Genomic DNA, 17,752 nt, shown 5'->3' with positions numbered 1-17,752 from the left:
GAGGTGCTGGAAAAGCACAGCAGGTCCGGCAGCATCTGAGAGGCAGGAGGAGAGTCGATGTTTCAGGTATAATCCCCGATTCTCCTGCCCCTCGGATACTACCCGACCTGCTGAGTTTCTCCAGCACCACACTCCCCCCACCCCCAGCTGCAGCCCACACTGTCTCCCGGCGATATTCCCAACATCCATTTCCCGGTGGGTTCCCACCGGAATACCCTGGAGGGACAGGCTGCGGGTTTTGTCTTTGGGGGTGGGGAAGACAGAGCGAGTTCCCCTAAAGCTGGGCCAGAGGGTGGGGGAGCCTCGGGGCTAAACCCAGCAGCACCCACCCACCCCCTCCCCCGCCTCCTGGAATGGGGTGGGGGGCAACATTGAGGGGTGGGGGTGAGGGCGGGAGTCAGCCCCAGGGTCAGGAGAGACTCACCCCCACCCCCGGGGAGGGGAGGGGAGTGTCGGGACCAGCCCCAGGGTGAGGAGGTTCATCTCCCCCCCCCCCCCCCCCCGGCAGCCCCAGGGTGGGGGAGGCTGTGTCCCTCCCCGGGCGGGAGGCGTGTCTCCGGCCGGTTATAAAGCTGCAGCCGGCGGCTGCTCCGCGGACAGTGAGCTCCCCCCAGCCCCCAGCCCCGGTCCCGGACTGACCCGGAGATCCGCTGCCGCTCCGCCCGGTGCCCGGTGCCCGCCGCCCGGTGCCCATGGCCCGGGGCCCGGTGCTGCTGCTGGCCGCCGCCGGCTGGGCGCTGCTGACGGTGACCGTGTGTGAGGCTCCTGTCCCGGAGCGGCCTGTCCGCTGTGCCCCGTGCTCCGAGGAGAGGCGGGCCGGCTGTAAGGTCCCTGCCGGCTGCCTGGAGCTGGTCCGGGAGCCGGGCTGCGGCTGCTGCGGGACCTGTGCCCTGGCCAAGGGCCGCCGCTGTGGCGTCTACACCCCGCGCTGTGGCTCCGGGCTCCGCTGCTTCCCCCGGAGGGGCTGCGAGAGGCCCCTGCACTCCCTCCTGCACGGACACGGAGTCTGCATGGAACCGGCAGAGATCGAGAAAATCCAGGGCAGCCTCCCCCGCACAGGTATGTACCCCCCCGGGGGGTGGGGGAGAGGCGGCTGGGGGTCAGGGTGTGGGTCTCTGGGAGAGACAGCGATGGGGGGAGAGAGGATGGGGATGATGAGGGGGATGGGGATGGGGATGATGGGGGGGTGGGGATGATGGGGGGGTGGGGCGGATGGGGATGGGGATGATGGGGGGGTGGGGGGGATGATGGGGGGGTGGGGGGGATGATGGGGGGGTGGGGGGGATGATGTGGGGATGGGGATGATGGGGGGATGGGGATGATGGGGGGGGGGGGGGGGATGGGGATGATGGGGGGGTGGGGGGGATGGGGATGATGGGGGGGTGGGGGGGATGGGGATGGGGATGAAGGGGGGGTGGGGATGATGGGGGGGTGGGGGGGATGGGGATGATGGGGGGGTGGGGGGGATGGGGATGATGGGGGGGTGGGGGGGGATGGGGATGGGGGGGATGGGGAGGATGGGGGGGATGGGGGGGATGGGGGGGATGGGGAGGATGGGGGGGATGGGGGGGATGGGGATGGGGATGATGGGGGGGATGGGGATGATGGGGGGGGGATGGGGATGATGGGGGGGGGATGGGGATGATGGGGGGGATGGGGATGATGGGGGGGGGATGGGGATGATGGGGGGATGGGGGGGATGGGGGGGATGGGGGGGATGGGGATGGGGGGGGTGGGGGGGATGGGGATGGGGGGGTGGGGGGGATGGGGATGGGGGGGTGGGGGGGATGGGGATGGGGGGGATGGGGAGGATGGGGGGGATGGGGATGGGGATGATGGGGGGGATGGGGATGATGGGGGGGGGATGGGGATGATGGGGGGGATGGGGATGATGGGGGGGGATGGGGATGATGGGGGGATGGGGGGGATGGGGATGATGGGGGGATGGGGGGGATGGGGATGGGGTGATGGGGGATGGGGATATGGGGATGGGGATGGGGGGAATGGGGATGGGGGGAAGGGGATCGGGGGACAGGGGGGATGGGGATAGGAATGGGGGGATGGAATGGGGATGGGGAGGATGGGGATGGGGGAGGATGGGGATGGGGATCGTGGGAAGATGGGGGGATGGGGATGGGGATAGGGGGATGGGGATAGGATGGGGATGGGGGGGTGGGTGGCTCCGGTGGGAGAACGGTCAGTGTCTGGGGTTTGGATGTTGCAGGTGGAGGACAGAGTGGAAGGTGGGTCTGGGAGGGAAGGGGTTCGTGGAGGATTGGGGAGAGGGGGGCTGCGGAGAACATGGGGCTTTGGGAAGGGGTCTGCGATCTTAAGGTGGGGGGGTGGTGGGGGTTGTTGTGGAGAAATGGGTCCAGGGTTAATGGATCTGTAAACATCAGAGAAACCTCCAGGAATTTGGTGGAGGTGTTTGTTTGAGTGTGAATGGAATTTGAGATTTCCTTGTTTGCCTTCAGTGATTTTTCACGTGGATTTTCGCAGACTGACTGAAATGTGAGTGTACCGTTTCGGGTTTATTTTGGAATAGGCGAAGTCTGGCTATTTGAGAGTGGATCAGGGTGGGGTTGTGCAGTGTCTGTCATTAGGAGTATGCCCCGAGGGTCCCAATTTTGAGATTAATGGAACTCACTGAATTAAATTCCTTGTATAATATTTAACGCCACACCTCATCCATTTGAATAGTTTTATAATTTATTTAAATTGTGAAGAGAGTTAATCATTGAAATGCTAGTGCAGACAAGGCACCCTTATTTTGGTGCAACCTCTGATTCCAATCTTCTGTTTCCCTTATCAGAACCTTGTTCATATTTCTTCCACTTCAAATATTTATCTCATTTCCCCTCGTCCAGACAAACTCGACTTCATAATCACTGAGTGTCCCTTTCCAAGCAGTTACACAGCTTGTCCCATGTGAGCAATTTACACTTGGAAGGGAATCTCCTGGAGTGAGCTGATGTCCCTTCCAGATTCCGAGACCTACACTCAGGGCGATGTGTTGTGCCAGGCGTCAAACGTCCCAATAGAATCACTGATATTTCACAGATCTGTCTCTCTGATGGTGCAAATGTTAGTCCTCAGTTAGTGAGCTCACCACTCATTTCACTGCTCCTCGGATGCTGCCTGAACTGCTGCGCTCTTCCAGCACCACTAATCCAGAATCTGGTTTCCAGCATCTGCAGTCGTTGTTTTTACCAGAGTAGGGACTGCAGAGTCCAGTAGTAAGCTCAGATCCTATTATACCTGAGGACAGAGTGCTGATCATTGTTTGGAGGTATTTGTAAAGGTACAGTTCATGCAAAATCTCCAGCAGATGTCAATTGCACCATCTCCATCCCGAAGGGGAGTTGAGAAGATTAAGAAATTTAAAAAATATATGGAAAGAAATTCTGCCTTTTTTGTCTGCTGCATTTGAAGCAAAATGAAGCCTATCTGACACTGTGGGGATTCTGACACTGACTGGTTGTTAAAAATCACACAACACCAGGTTATAATCCAACAGGTTTATTTGGAAGCAGTAGCTTTCAGAGCACTGCTCCTTCATCAGGTACCACAACCACCAGGGCTCCAAAAGCAAGTGCTTCCAATTAAACCTGTTGGACTATAACCTGATGTTGTGTGATTTTTAACTTTGTCCACCCTAGTTCAACACACGCTCCTCCAGATCGTGATTGATGTTGGTGCTTGTTACGATTATTAGCTTAGCTTAGTGCAGTCACCAAGGGCAGACATGTGAGGCCACTGCCCCTTGTTAGACTTGCTTCCAGCTACACCCGGTTGCTATGCCAAATAACAGAGAAAAACACAAACCAATGCCAGAATGTTATTGACAATTTAAAATTAATTGTTTGCAAGTTTTAAACTTTTTTTCTCGATCACAGTGTAAACAGAACTAATCTACGTCTTATTGAAAGAATGCTCACTTATCATTTGTCATGGTCTTCATATAGAGAGGTGTATGACTAATATATATGAAAATTATTCTGCATTGTCAATGCAAGCTGGATCATGTTAGTATAATTTGGCATGGTTAGTAACGGGTTTGCTGTGTTAGTAACTATCTGGCAGGGTCAGTAATAGTTTGTACTGTACTAGTAATAATTTAGGCAGGGTCAGTAATGGGGTAATGCCATATTAGTAACAATCTTACAGGTCACTAATTGGTTGTATTGTGTTAGTAACAATATGGACAGGGTTGGTAATGGGTCATGATGTTTTACAGAAATATTTTCATATTCCCTCAACTTTGTATTTTGAAGGAAATAAGTGGAGACTCGGTCAGCGCACACTAACCCACTGACTGACCACTCATGCACAGAGCTAGAAGCCTTTTGGTTGTGGTCATTTCAGTCTGCATGTTTGAATTCTCTTTTTCAATGCACCGTGGGCGGCACGGTGGCACAGTGGTCAGCACTGCTGTCTCACAGCGCCTGAGATCCGGGTTCAATTCCCGACTCAGGCGACTGACTGTGTAGAGTTTGCACGTTCTCCCCGTGTCTGCGTGGGTTTCCTCCGGGTGCTCCCGTTTCCTCCCACAGTCACAAAGATGTGCGGGTCAGGTGAATTGGCCATGCTAAATTGCCTGTAGTGTTAGGTAAGGGGTAAATGTAGGGGTATGGGTGGGTTGCGCTTTGGCGGGTCAGTGTGGACTCGTTGGGCCGAAGGGCCTGTTTCCACACTGTAAGTAATCTAATCTAATCTCTTTCACTGTGTGACCGTTGACCTGCTTGCAGGATGCTGTAAAAATGCCACAAAGGTGTCAAGCCTGTAAAGTAGTTGCCTCCCTCCAGCTTGCTCTCCATTCTCTGAAAGGAGATTTCATCAAGATGCTAAACACTCCACATCTCTTCCTGGCCTCCACCTTTTCACGTGGTTTCTCATTCCTCTCCTTGGGCTGTTGTTCTACTGCACTTCAATATTGCTGTCAGCAGCCTCCCCCCCCCCCCCCCCCCCCCCCCCCCCCCCCCCCCCCCCCCCCCCCACCCCCCCCCCCCCCCCCACCCTCAAAAAAATCATAGTGACCTCTTCCTCCTTGCAGACTGTTGGATCTCCTCCTCTATCTCCAAGCTCTATTATTTATCTATCCATCTCTCTCTGATCTTCCTCTCTTCTGTCTCTAACTTCACTCTCAATCTCGAACATGTGTCTCTCTATCTCTGTCTCTGATATTGAATCATTTGACTCCAAAGTTGTTTTTGAATGTCTTGCTGCTACCCAAAGTGTTTTCTGGAACTCTGTTTTGAAGCTCTGTAATGGAGTGTTTCTCCTGCTGATGTTGTCGGAGTCACTGATCACCTTCTTTGTGACCGTGACAGGGGGAAACTTTCTCACCTTCTTGATCTGTCTGCTCTCTGTCACACCGTAACCACATTGTCCTTTTCCAATGTCTCTCTGCGTTGCAGGGTTCAGCTGCTAACGCCTTGTTCCTTTTCTTTCTGTCTAATTATAGTCAGAGAATCCCTGGCATTGGCTTCTCTTGCTGCTCTCACACTGTTCCTTCTGCGTTCTCGAAGGATCAATCCTTGGCACGTCCTATTGCTCCTCTGAATGCTCTCCCTTGCCAACATCAACAACCTCTCCTCTAAGACCAGCATTTCCTGCCCATCTCAAAGTGCTTTTGAAAAGATGAGTGACTGCCCTAACCACTTCCCTGGTCGGAGTTTCAGGCTGAACCGTAATGTTCACAACCTCAGCATTGGATTTGATCGTGAAGTGAGCTTACAACACAGTGACCCTTTCCACCACACCCTGCTGTCCCTTGAGTTTCTGCTGGAGTTTAGTGGAAGTTGTGGGTATAAGGGGCAGGCTGAGAGTCCGCTGCATTATTAAAAGATGAAGCCAATAGGCAAATGAAAACGAGGTGTTCAGCAAAGCTGGAAAATGTTCTGACCCTGAGTACCGTGCGGTTTGGGTGATCTCAGTGTGTACGTTATACAGCAGGAAACACAACATCCGGTGGAATACAATTCACAAACACTTCATTGTGAACATAGAACATAGTAAAATACAGCACAGTACAGGCCCTTTGGCCCTCGATGTTGCGCCGATCCAAGCCCACCTAACCTACACTAGCCCACTATCCTCCATATGCCTATCCAATGCCCATTTAAATGCCCATAAAGAGGGAGAGTCCACCACTGTTACTGGCAGGGCATTCCATGAACTCACAACTCGCTGAGTAAAGAATCTACCCCTAACATCTGTCCTATACCTACCACCCCTTAATTTAAAGTTATGCCCCCTCGTAATAGCTGACTCCATACGCGGAAAAAGGTTCTCATGGTCAACCCTATCTAAACCCCTAATCATCTTGTACACCTCTATCAAGTCACCCCTAAACCTTCTTTTCTCCAATGAAAACAGCCCCAAGTGCCTCAGCCTTTCCTCATATGATCTTCCTACCATACCAGGCAACATCCTGGTAAACCTCCTCTGCACTCGTTCCAATGCCTCCACATCCTTCCTATAGTATGGTGACCAAAACTGCACACACTACTCCAGATGCGGCCGCACCAGAGTCTTATACAATTACAACATGACCTCAGGACTCCAGAACTCCATTCCTCTACCAATAAAAGCCAGTACACCATATGCCTTCTTCATAGCACTATTTACCTGGGTGGCAACTTTCAGAGATCTGTGTACATGGACACCAAGATCCCTCTGCTCATCCACACTACCAAGTATCCGACCATTAGCCCAGTACTCCATCTTCTTGTTACTCTTACCAAAGTGAATCACTTCACACTTAGCTACATTGAACTCCATCTGCCATCTTTCTGCCCAGCTCTGCAGCTTATCTATATCCCGTGTAACCTGCCACATCCTTCCTCACTGTCAACAACTCCACCGACTTTCGTATCATCTGCAAACTTGCTCACCCAACCTTCTAGCACCTCCTCCAGGTCATTTATAAAAATGACAAACAGCAATGGTCCCAAAACAGATCCTTGCGGAACACCGCTGGTAACTGCACTCCAAGATGAACCTTTACCATCAACTACTACCCTCTGTCTCCTTCCAGCCAGCCAATTCCTAATCCAAACCTCCAACGCACCCTCAATGCCATACCTCCGTATTTTTTGCAGTAGCCTACCATGGGGAACCTTATCAAACGCCTTACTAAAATCCATATACACCACATCTACTGCTTTACCCTCGTCCACCTCCTTAGTCACCTTCGCAAAGAATTCAATAAGGTTTGTGAGGCACGACCTGCCCTTCACAAAACCATGCTGACTATCCTTGATCACATTATTCCTATCCAGATGTTCATAAATCCTATCCCTTACAATTTTCTCTAAGACTTTGCCCACAACATCATGTGAAGTTCACAGGGACAGAGGTTTGCAAAGGGGCTGTAGGATGGAGACCTAACTGTAACATTGCAAGTTGAAGACGTTATGATGCTGTGACATGGAGGTGGGTAGTGGGGACAGATTGGAACCTGGTGAACAGATGGGCTGGCACATGGTCCTCACTGGTGTTGGGGGGAGTGGTTGTGAGTGGGAGGGTCTCTCATTCCCTTTGTGTGTTTGTCATTGTGTGAGAGAGAGCTCCATTGGGTGTAGTCACACTCAGTAACTTCCTCAGACACAAAGGGTCACCTTAACTGCTTTAGTCAAAACCTGAGCATTAGTCTCAACATCATGAGCCTGAATTTCTGCACGCTGTTTACAAGATGATAAAAAGGTTATTGTTTTATTGTTTTTGTGTTGCATTTCAATATATTTCCTATTTTAATCTACAATATCAGGCATAGTCTCCCTGAATGTGATGTAGTTATGTTGGCACAGGGTGACCCAGAGAAATATTAAGTCAGGCAGTTACTGCTGGCTGCCCTGTCACTGCTCCCACAACCCCCACCCCTCAACCTGCAGCGAGAGCCTGTCTCCCTGCTGGCTGTCTGTACTCCTTACAAAGTTGTCTATGTTTCAAACAAGAGGAAATTATTTCTTCTGTTCTTCAGGCCTGACAAGACATTGCAGAGAGTTGGGTAGAAAGCTGGTTGGAGAAGTTAATAATTGTTTCAGCTTTATTAACACAGGGTGCATTGAGTGAGAATGATTAATTTACACTGAGCTGCCTTCCCAGTGTGATTTTAATTTCGTAAACTTTGGGGAAAGTAAAATTCTGAAGTTGATCTTTTGATGGTTGTTCCATTTTTGAGGCTTTGTTCGAATTCAGGGTCATGGCCCTTTCTCAAAATAAAAGTTATTTTCCAACAGCTCCCTGACAAGGCCAAGTGTTTGAAGTAACATCGAAAATCGTGACATCTGGAGTTTGATATTTTTTGGGTTCAGAGTTCAAAGTCACTGTTATTCCACAGATGTAGCCTCAGACTGGATTCAAGTTTGTGACCTTGGTTCTGTTAAACATTTGTCACTTAGACACTTGTGGAAACCTGCACAGCATCGCTGATGCTGGTTAGAACAATGCTCAGAGATTTGGGAATAGAAGGTGATGCGTGATTCAGGGAGGGGATGCTGTCAGTGGGGCTGGAAGCTGACTGTGTGGTAGCACAAATAACCCTCAGTGTTTTGTTGGGTGGATGCTGTGAAAGCCCGTGTCATTGTGTTCCATTGTCGAAGTGACTTTACCCAAAAACGCACGATGTCACAAAATATTTCACCTTGTATATTACAGAATTTGCAATAAGTTTCAACTTATCTCCAGGCAGCATGTTCCACTTAATAAGATTGCAAGTTTTAGTGTTTACAATAAGCACACTTCATGTCAGGATACAGACCAGGACAAAACATTTCAAATGAAAAATGACCAACCGTGCAATAAACATTTGCGTATTTGCTGCATTCCATTCTGTGCCTTCATACGTTTTTAATAATTTTGATTTGCATCATACGTTCCTTACTGGGCTTTGCACAGTCTCAGCCTCTCTGTACTCTGGCTGATGGGCCTCAGACAGTGACCTTTCCCCACTGCTCCTCTGAAGCAGATGCCCCAAGCTTTGGAGAGTTCCTCAGCGGGTAATCCTGGACCTTTGGAAGGTGCCAGTCTGTAACACTCGGGTGAGGACAACTGTCTACACAAGAAGACCAACACGTTTCAGGCAGACCGAGGGACATCTTTCACTGAGTCGATGACTCTCCAGGCACAGTCGCTGGTGGTCTCTGTGTTTCCCAGGGAACAGCCTTTGGAGCACCGAGTCCTATGTCATGGAACAGCTCGGAATGAACTTTGACAAAACCCACTGCATCATATTTTGGAGATTCATTACAAAAGCACATTCCACAAGGAAGTGGATAATTGTCTCTTTCCCATCACAGTCCCCTCCAGGGCAGGATGCGGAGGCTGAGACTCTGGGCATATAGAAAAAATTTGACGGGTAGTGCCCTTCTCAGGACCAGCCAAGTTCCGTCTTGGCGCTTGTTGGGATGTTCTGGTGATGAGGCATTCTGCTAATTGACTTTCACAGTCTGCTCAGGGAACCGTGTGACAGGACCTCCCCACCCCCCAAGGGTCTCGAGGTCACTACATGCTGACCACTTCCTGATGGACCTGTGCTCAAAGGGGGTTTCCTGCAGAAACATCTCTATGGGACTGGTCCTGTCCTGTCCAACTACTGGAACACATTCTCACAACCTGCAGACCCATCATCGTTCCCCACCTGGACACTCAGCAGGGAGTGATAATCAGTGTTTGGGTACTGAGGGTCTGTACACTGTTTAATGCAAGTATGCACACACAGGGTGAGGGTGATGTCAGGTACTTCTTCATTCTCCTTGATTGAGAGGGCTGTCCATCAGATCCCCATGAAGACAGGCCATCTTCAACAAGCACACCCCCCATCACCCCCAATCCCTGAGATGGCATACAATGGTTCAGGTGATTTGCCCCGTGCAAGACTGAGGAATGGCTCAGATCCTTCCCCATGTGCAGGAACACTGAGAGGTTCTCACCCCTGACCAGGACTGTTGCCACAATGGGAGTGCGCGGTGCCTCCAAACACTGCCTTTGTTGGACCACAGCCAGTCCTTTAACGTTTAACACACTCCCCATCCTTTCTAAACCATATTCCCAGCACCTATCCTAATGGTGAAGGGCATAAAGGATCAAGTGGCCCAGTTCCCAGTAAATATGGCCTTGATCGAGCCTTCATTTACCTTGGTTCCTGAAGCCACTTTGAACTTATCACTGAGGCTTATGAGTCAGTGCATTGACAGAGGGTCCACACAGAACAGCTGCCTCGGTCTCCCCCTCGGTCTCCTTGTGTGGCCCTCGCTCTCCCCTTTGGTCTCTCCTTCAGTCTCCCTGTGTGGCCCTCGCTCTCCCCCTCGGTCTCCCTGTGTAGCCCTCGCGCTCCCCCTCGCTCTCCCCCTCGGTCTCCCTGTGTGGCCCTCGATTTCCCCCTTGGTCTCCCCCCTCGGTCTCCCTGTGTCCCCCTCGGTCTCCCCCCTTGGTCTCCTTGTGTGGCCCTCGCTCTCCCCCTCGGTCTTTGTCGTGTTGTGTTCTGGGGAAGTTTGAGGAACCAGGTTATTGGTTACAATCTGGCAGCTGTCGATTCAGGTGACAGGATCCAGATCCAGGACCCCTTGGAAACAGTTGACGATGAAACGGCACAAACAGAGGGACAGAGCATTCAGCCTCTCTGACCCCCTGTGTCATGCAGTCTCTCTGACCCCGTGTCATGCAGCCTGTCTGACCCCCTGTGCTGTGCAGCCTCTCTGACCCCTTGTGCTGTGCAGCCTCTCTGACCCCCTGTGCTGTACAGCCTGTCTGACCCCCTGTGTCGTGCAGTCTCTCTGACCCCCTGTGTCGTTCAGCATGGCCCTGATTGATCACGAGATGCTGAGGAGCATCGATGTGTTAATTTGACTTTGCACCCATCATTTGTGATCCTGTTAACTTTAACACAGCCTAATTCCATCATCAAAATCTAGACCTTGATTCCATTCCCTGAACTGATACTGCTTTAAAAATGCCATCAGTGAGTCTGCCCTGGTCATTAAGTCACTACAACTGAGTTTACATTAAATTCTGACTGAAAATGGAACAAAAGTCTAATGTAAACTTAGACAATGAGCATCTCCAACAAGTGAGTATTTAACCAGCTCCCTCTACATTTGTGGCTTTACCTTCATTTTACTGATGGGCAGGAGATTACCAAGGCCTGGATCAAATAGACAGACACACAGGCTCAGGGTGAGATCCTCCTGACCCTGAATGATGTGTGTGGGGAATAGAGTGGAGGGCGGATATGGGTGGGTTGGGGAAGGGTGTGTGGGGAAGGGGGGATGGTGTGGGTGTATGGGTGGAGGTGGGGGGGGGCATGGGGGAAAGGTGTATGTTTAGGTGTGTGGATTTTTTTAAATTTCAAAATATACTTTATTCATAAAATTATTTGGATCTCTATACAATTGGTCATGTCATTCTTGTGTATACATTACACTGCTTTACATACAGACATCGAAATCCTATATACAAGTCTGTACATTTACTACCCAGCTCCTCTGTTGAGGCGTCAGTGGAGCCCAACTGACTGCATGGGCCCCCTGTTCTTCTTAGGCAGGCAGATGTTACACGGTGGTCTTTCCCCACCGCGCCTTGACGGCAGCTGCCCCAAGCTTCAGCGCGTCCCTCAGCACGTAGTCCTGGACCTTGGAATGTGCCAGTCTGCAACACTCAGTCGGGGTCAACTCCTTCAGCTGGAAGATCAACAGGTTTCGGACCACCCAGAGAGCGTCCTTCACTGGGTTGGTGATCCTCCAGGCGCAGTTGATATTCGTTGCGGTGTGCGTCCCGGGGAACAGGCCGTAGAGCACGGAGTCCCGCGTCACGGCGCTGCTCGGGACGAACCTCGACAAATACCACTGCATTCCTCTCCAGACTTCCTCTGCATAGGCACATTCCAGAAGGAGGTGTGTGACAGTCTCTTCCCCCCCGCAGCCGCTTCGAGGGCAGCGTGCGGTGCGGCTGAGAGTCTGGCGTGCATAAAGGATCTCACAGGCAGAGCCCTTCTCACCACCAGCCAAGCCATGTCTTGGTGCTTGTTGGACAGTTCTGGCAATGAGGCATTGTGCCAAATGGCTTTGACAGTCTGCTCAGGGAACCGCTCGATAGGATCCGCCCTCTCCTTTTCCTGAGGGTCTCAAGGACACTACGTGCTGACCACTTCCTGATGGACTTGTGGTCAAAGGTGTTTTTCTTTATAAACTTCTCCACGAAGGACAGGTGATACGGAACAGTCCAACTACTCGGAGCGTTCCGCGGCAGCGAGGCCAGGCCCATCCTTCGCAACACCGGGGACAGGTAGAACCTCAGTACGGAGTGACACTTGGTGTTTGTGAACCGGGGATCCACGCACAGCTTGAAGCAGCCACACACAAAGGTAGCCATCAGGGGGAGGGTGGCATTGGGTGTATTTTTTCCCCCCGTTGCCCAGATCTTTGTACAGCGAGTCCCTTCTGACCCGGTCCATCTTTGAACTCCATATAAACTGGAAGATGGCCCGGGTGACTGCAGCGGCACAGGTTCTGGGAACAGGCCAGACCTGTGCCATGTATAACAGCAATGACAGTGCCTCACACCTGATGACCAGGTTTTTTCCCACGATGGAGAGCGACCGTAGCTTCCATCTGCCCAGTTTCTGCCTCACTTTGCTGATCCGCTCCTCCCAAGACTTAGCGCACGCCCCAGCCCCCCCGAACCAAATATCCAGCACCTTCAGGTGGTCGGTCCTGACGGTGAAGGGGATCGAGGATTGGTCAGCCCAGTTCCCGAAGAGCATGGCCTCGCTCTTGCCTCAGTTTACCTTGGCCTCCGAGGCCCGTTCGAATTGGTCACATATGCACATGAGTCTGCGCACGGACAGCGGATCCGAGCAGAAAACGGCGACGTCATCCATGTACAGGGAGGCCTTAACCTGCAGGCCCCCGCTGCCCGGAATAGTCACCCCTCTCAGGCTCGCATCCTTCCTGATGGACTCGGCAAATGGCTCTATGCAGCACACAAACAAGGCAGGAGAGAGAGGGCAGCCCTGCCTGACTCCAGATCTGACTGGGAAGGTATCGGATTCCCACCCATTGATTGAGACTGCACTGACAATGTTGGTGCGTGGATGGGTGAGGAGAGGGTGGGTGCGTGGATGGGTGAGGAGAGGGTGGGTGCGTGGATGGGTGAGGAGAGGGTGGGTGTGTGTTTAGGTGTGGGTGGGATGTGTGGATGGGTGTGGGTGGGGCGGGGTGTTTGTTTAGGTGTGGGTGGGTGTGTGGGAGGGAGAATTGAGTGGGGTGGGAGTGGATTGTGAAAAGTTAGGTGGAGTTATATCTCTGAGATTTTCCTCAAGATGGTCTTTGACGATGCAGAAAGCCCAATCAAAATATTTAAAAACATAATTAGCCCTTAATTCTGTACAACTGAGCAATCCTCCTGATCTGAAACAATACCAGGAGTTCACTGAGGGCTCCCAGATTGCTGCCTGTCATGTGGCAACATGACCACCTGCTGCCAAGACCTGTCTCCATCCAACAGCAACTCAAATAGTCACCTTTAAAATTTCACTCACTCCACTCACCGTTCCTTCACTGTTGCTGGGTCAAAATCCTGCAATCTCCTCTTTAATGTCATTGTGGGTCAACCTACAGCACATGGACTGCAGCGGTTCAGGAGAGCAGCTCACCCCCACCTTCTCAAGGGGCAATAAATGCTGGGGTCAGCCAGTGACACCCATATGCCCCAAGTGAATAAGCGATATGGGAAGTCTTGTATGAGGTCAAAATAATGTGCAGTATTACACATTCCTGGGACCTGGAATCTTGACAAATGTGGAGGTTATACCATTTTAACATAACTTGGTGAGTGAATGCAACAAACTGGGAACAGCTGGTGATTTGTTGGTGATAACCAATCTCTGACTTAAACCAATATTTCATCGTCAATGAAGATAGACTGTAGTTTCAGAGAAAGATCCAGGAGATGATTTATCATGTTTTCAAAGCCATCTATTTATAATCGGAGAAAGGATTATAAAGGATAGTTAATGTGAAACAATGTCAGGACGTGTGGCACGATTGCAATCTGAAGCCAGAAAAGCGAGTTCAGCTGGACTGAGCGACAATAGCAGGCAAAGGGAGTGTATGTGTGGAGCCTGAGGTCCCGACACTGAATCAAGAGGAACAGAACCAGCAGCCAGCTGCAGTCGGAGAGAATGCAGAGCTGAGATGCCAGGAAAGGCAATAGAATCTGAGGATAGCTGAGCTCTGAGCCAAGCCTCCTCACAGTGATATGTTTATCCAATGTTTTGATGGTTCAATGAACACTCCGTGCTCTCTCCTGTTGGGAAGATCAATTCAAAACCAGGCGCACCCTTCAGTTGCTGACGTTTTCACAATCTTCCTCATCAAATTACCGTTTTTCTATTCGAGGCCATTGTTTTACTGTTGATCGTTGTATCAAATCATTGTTCTAGAAACTGGCCCTTCAGCCCAATTACTCTGTGCTGCTCCACCGGAGTATTCTCCTTTTCTCACTCACCCTGTCAGTAAATCTGTGTCTGTCATGAACCAGCTTTTCCCAGGAATCTGAGGATGTTGAACACTGGGAAAACAGGAAGTTGAGTTGAATGCAGTCTTTGTTTCTTATGCTGCTTCCTCCAGGCATTACCTGCTGATGGTGCGGTGTTGAACCAAGGTGACAGGTGTGGGGCTGAACGAGGTTCACATCAGATGGCCAAGGACAATATTTCAGTTGACTGAACACTGTGTGTGGAGATCTGATTGGAGTAATCCGAGCCATTAGAAGTCAGGGGAGGGTGACAAGGAAGAAAATGTTTCCATTTGTGTGAGGGTGGAAAGTGTAAAGGGTACAGTCAATCAACAGGGAGATGAGGAGCATCTAAGAAGGAGCTCTGGGGACTGGGCTCCTGCAAAGGGGAGAGGAACCAGGTTAAACTGCAACACTTGGGCAAATCAGCTAACGATTTGAACGGAATAATGTGCAGGGATAGAGTTTATAAGAGAATGGTACCAGGTGAGAAGCTAATGGGAGAGCTGGTGCAGAAGTGATGGGCTCCTTCTGATCTCTAATACTCCAACAACTTGGTAAATCCCTGTGGGATTACTCCCACTCCATGGACCAAGGCACTCCAGAATTTCTGACTTTATTAATGACTGGCTTCTACCATGGTCCCCCTCATTCTGCATTTGCCAAACCTGAAATATCATCTGAATAGACAACTGCGTCAAAAGCCTTTCACAATTTTAAAGACCTTTTAACAGGTCACCCCTGAGTCTTTTGTTTCAGCCCATTTTATCCTTTCTGTCTGTTTCAATCATCCTCTGTCAGTCTCTCTGTTTTTAAATGGCTGCTCCAGTGTTTAGTGTGGTTATCAGTTGGGGCAAAGATAGCATTTTAACAGAAGAGAATGGATCCGAACAGGATCTAAAAGAAACTCCAGAATCTCAGGGGTTAAATACAAGATTGCCTAATGAGCTCTCAGTTTCCAATAACATTTCCACATCTGGTTCCCATTTTGTTTTATATTTCCAATTCTGTTTGAGCTGCTGAAGGTCACAGTGGATCCTGGTAATGAACAATGGAACATGCTTCCTCCCAAAACTCAGCAATAATCAGCTCTCCCAGAAGTGGGGCATTCCTGTTTATTAACGGGACCCTCGATGCAGACACACATCCTGCAGGTCTCCCTTTGTGAGGAAATGGGACTGTGTTTGTTCTCTTGTCTGTTTTTCTGTGTCCACCTTCAAATACTCCCAAGGACTGGTACATTGTGGGTTTAGATACAGAGTAAAGCTGCCTTTACTCTTTTCAACAGAAAATAAAGTTGTTCTATATTGTCCCTAGCACTCCCCATGATAGGTATAACACTGGCTTAAATACAGAGTGATCTTTGTACTGACTGTAATAATGAAGGGGGAGAATAATAGTCTGGTCACATGGAGATTCTGGAAAGATCCATCAGACCTGGGTGAAGACTGAGGACCAAGCAGCTTTCCTTCTCCCATTGGATGGTTGTATGATCGAGTGAGGGTGATGCTACAACCAATCACTGTAATTGATTTCTGATCAGGGGAGGAAGCCCCTGGTGATGGAGAGAGTTGGGAGCCTGAAGAACTCCCATGTTTGTCCCACATGCAGGCCACTCAGTGCCCCTTCTATCCCAAATATCTCAAGCCTTTAGTGAAAAATGTTCAAGAGCTTGACTGGTGCCATATTCACCAACACCCACTTCCTCCACCGTTGACGCTCAGTAGCAACAATGTGTACCGTTTACTAGATGCACTGCAGAAACTCATCAAAAATCCTCAGACAACACCTTCCAAAACCATGACCACTTCCACCTAGAAAGACAAGGGCAGTAGTTACATGGAACACCACCCCCTGCAATTTCCCTCCAAGCCCCTCACCATTTTGACTTGGAAATGTATCATCGTTCCTTCACTGTCACTGGGTCAAAACTTTTAAGTCCAATTCTAATGACATTGTGGGTCAACCCACAGCACATGGACTGCAGGGTTTCAAGAAGGCAGCTCACCCCCACCTTCTCAAGGGGGCAACTAGGGATGGGCAATAAATGCTGCACCAGTCAGTGATGCCCATATCTCCCGAGTGAATAATAAAAAAGCAACCAGTTGGACTGCAGACCAGGTGAGGCAGGGTATGACTCTGAGTTCAGTCTCCAGTCCTATTGTTCATTTCATTGCCCTGCTGCTCCTGGCCTAACCAGCAGCACTCACATCCTATTAATTTATTGATTGTTTAGAATTGTGAATAATGAAAGTTTAGGCAAAAGTGGGCTAACCAATGTCCTGTACAGCCGCAACATGACCTCCCGACTCCTGTACTCAATACTCTGACCAAGAAAGGAAAGCATACCTAACGTCGTCTTCACTATCCTATCTACCTGTGACTCCACTTTCAAGGAGCTATGAACCTGCACTCCAAGGTCTCTTTGTTCAGCAACACTCCCTAGGACCTTACTATTAAGTGTATAACTCCTACTAAGATTTGCTTTCCCAAAATGCAGCACCTCACATTTAACTAAATTAAATTCCATCTGCCACTCCTCAGCCCATTGGCCCATCTGATCAAGATCCTGTTGTAATCTGAGGTAACCCTTTTTGCTGTCTGCTACACCTCCAATTTTGGTGTCATCTTTAAACTTGCTAACTGTACCTCTTATGTTCACATCCAAATCATTTATATAAATGATGAAAAGTAGAGGGCCCAGCACCGATCCTTGTGGCACTCCACTAGTCACAGGCCTCCAGTCTGAAAAACAACCCTCTACTACCACCCTCTGTCTTCTACCTTTGAGCCAGTTCTGTGTCTAAATGGCTAGTTCTCCCTGTATTCTGTGAGATCTAACTTTACTAATCAGCCTCCCACGGGGAACCTTGTCGAAAGCCTTACTGAAGTCCATATAGATCACATCTACTGCTCCGCCCTTATCAATCTTCTTTGCTACTTCTTCAAAAAACTCAATCAAGTTCATGAGACATGATTTCCCACGCACAAAACCTGTCACTCAGGGTTTCCTCCAACAACTTGCCCACCATTGACATCAGGCTCATCGGTCTATAGTTTCCTGACTTGTCTTTACCGCCCTTCTTAAACAGTGGCACCATGTTTGCCAACGTCCAGTCTTCCGGCACCTCACCTGTGAATATCGATGATACAAATATCTCAGCAAGAGGCCCAGCAATCACTTTTCTAGCTTCCCACAGAGTTCTAGGGTACACCTGATCAGGTCCTGGGGATT

The 17,752-nt window shown here is 50.2% G+C and overlaps 1 protein-coding gene across 1 annotated transcript in view; it reads left to right on the top strand.

Annotated features, from left to right (window-relative positions):
• The first annotated feature begins 525 nt into the window (after positions 1 to 525).
• Positions 526 to 17,752, top strand: part of LOC132831010 (insulin-like growth factor-binding protein 4) — a 50,480-nt gene continuing 33,253 nt past the window's right edge. Inside the window, exon 1 of the mRNA XM_060849032.1 lies at positions 526 to 1,059. Coding sequence (XP_060705015.1) covers positions 693 to 1,059 — 367 coding nt within the window. The 5' untranslated portion in view covers positions 526 to 692. The remainder of the gene's footprint in view (positions 1,060 to 17,752) is intronic.

Source organism: Hemiscyllium ocellatum, chromosome 32 (assembly GCF_020745735.1).
Source record: "Hemiscyllium ocellatum isolate sHemOce1 chromosome 32, sHemOce1.pat.X.cur, whole genome shotgun sequence".
Taxonomy (NCBI): Eukaryota; Metazoa; Chordata; class Chondrichthyes; order Orectolobiformes; family Hemiscylliidae; genus Hemiscyllium; species Hemiscyllium ocellatum.
Note: the sequence above shows the minus strand (reverse complement) of the source record. Positions and strands in the feature narration are given on the sequence as shown.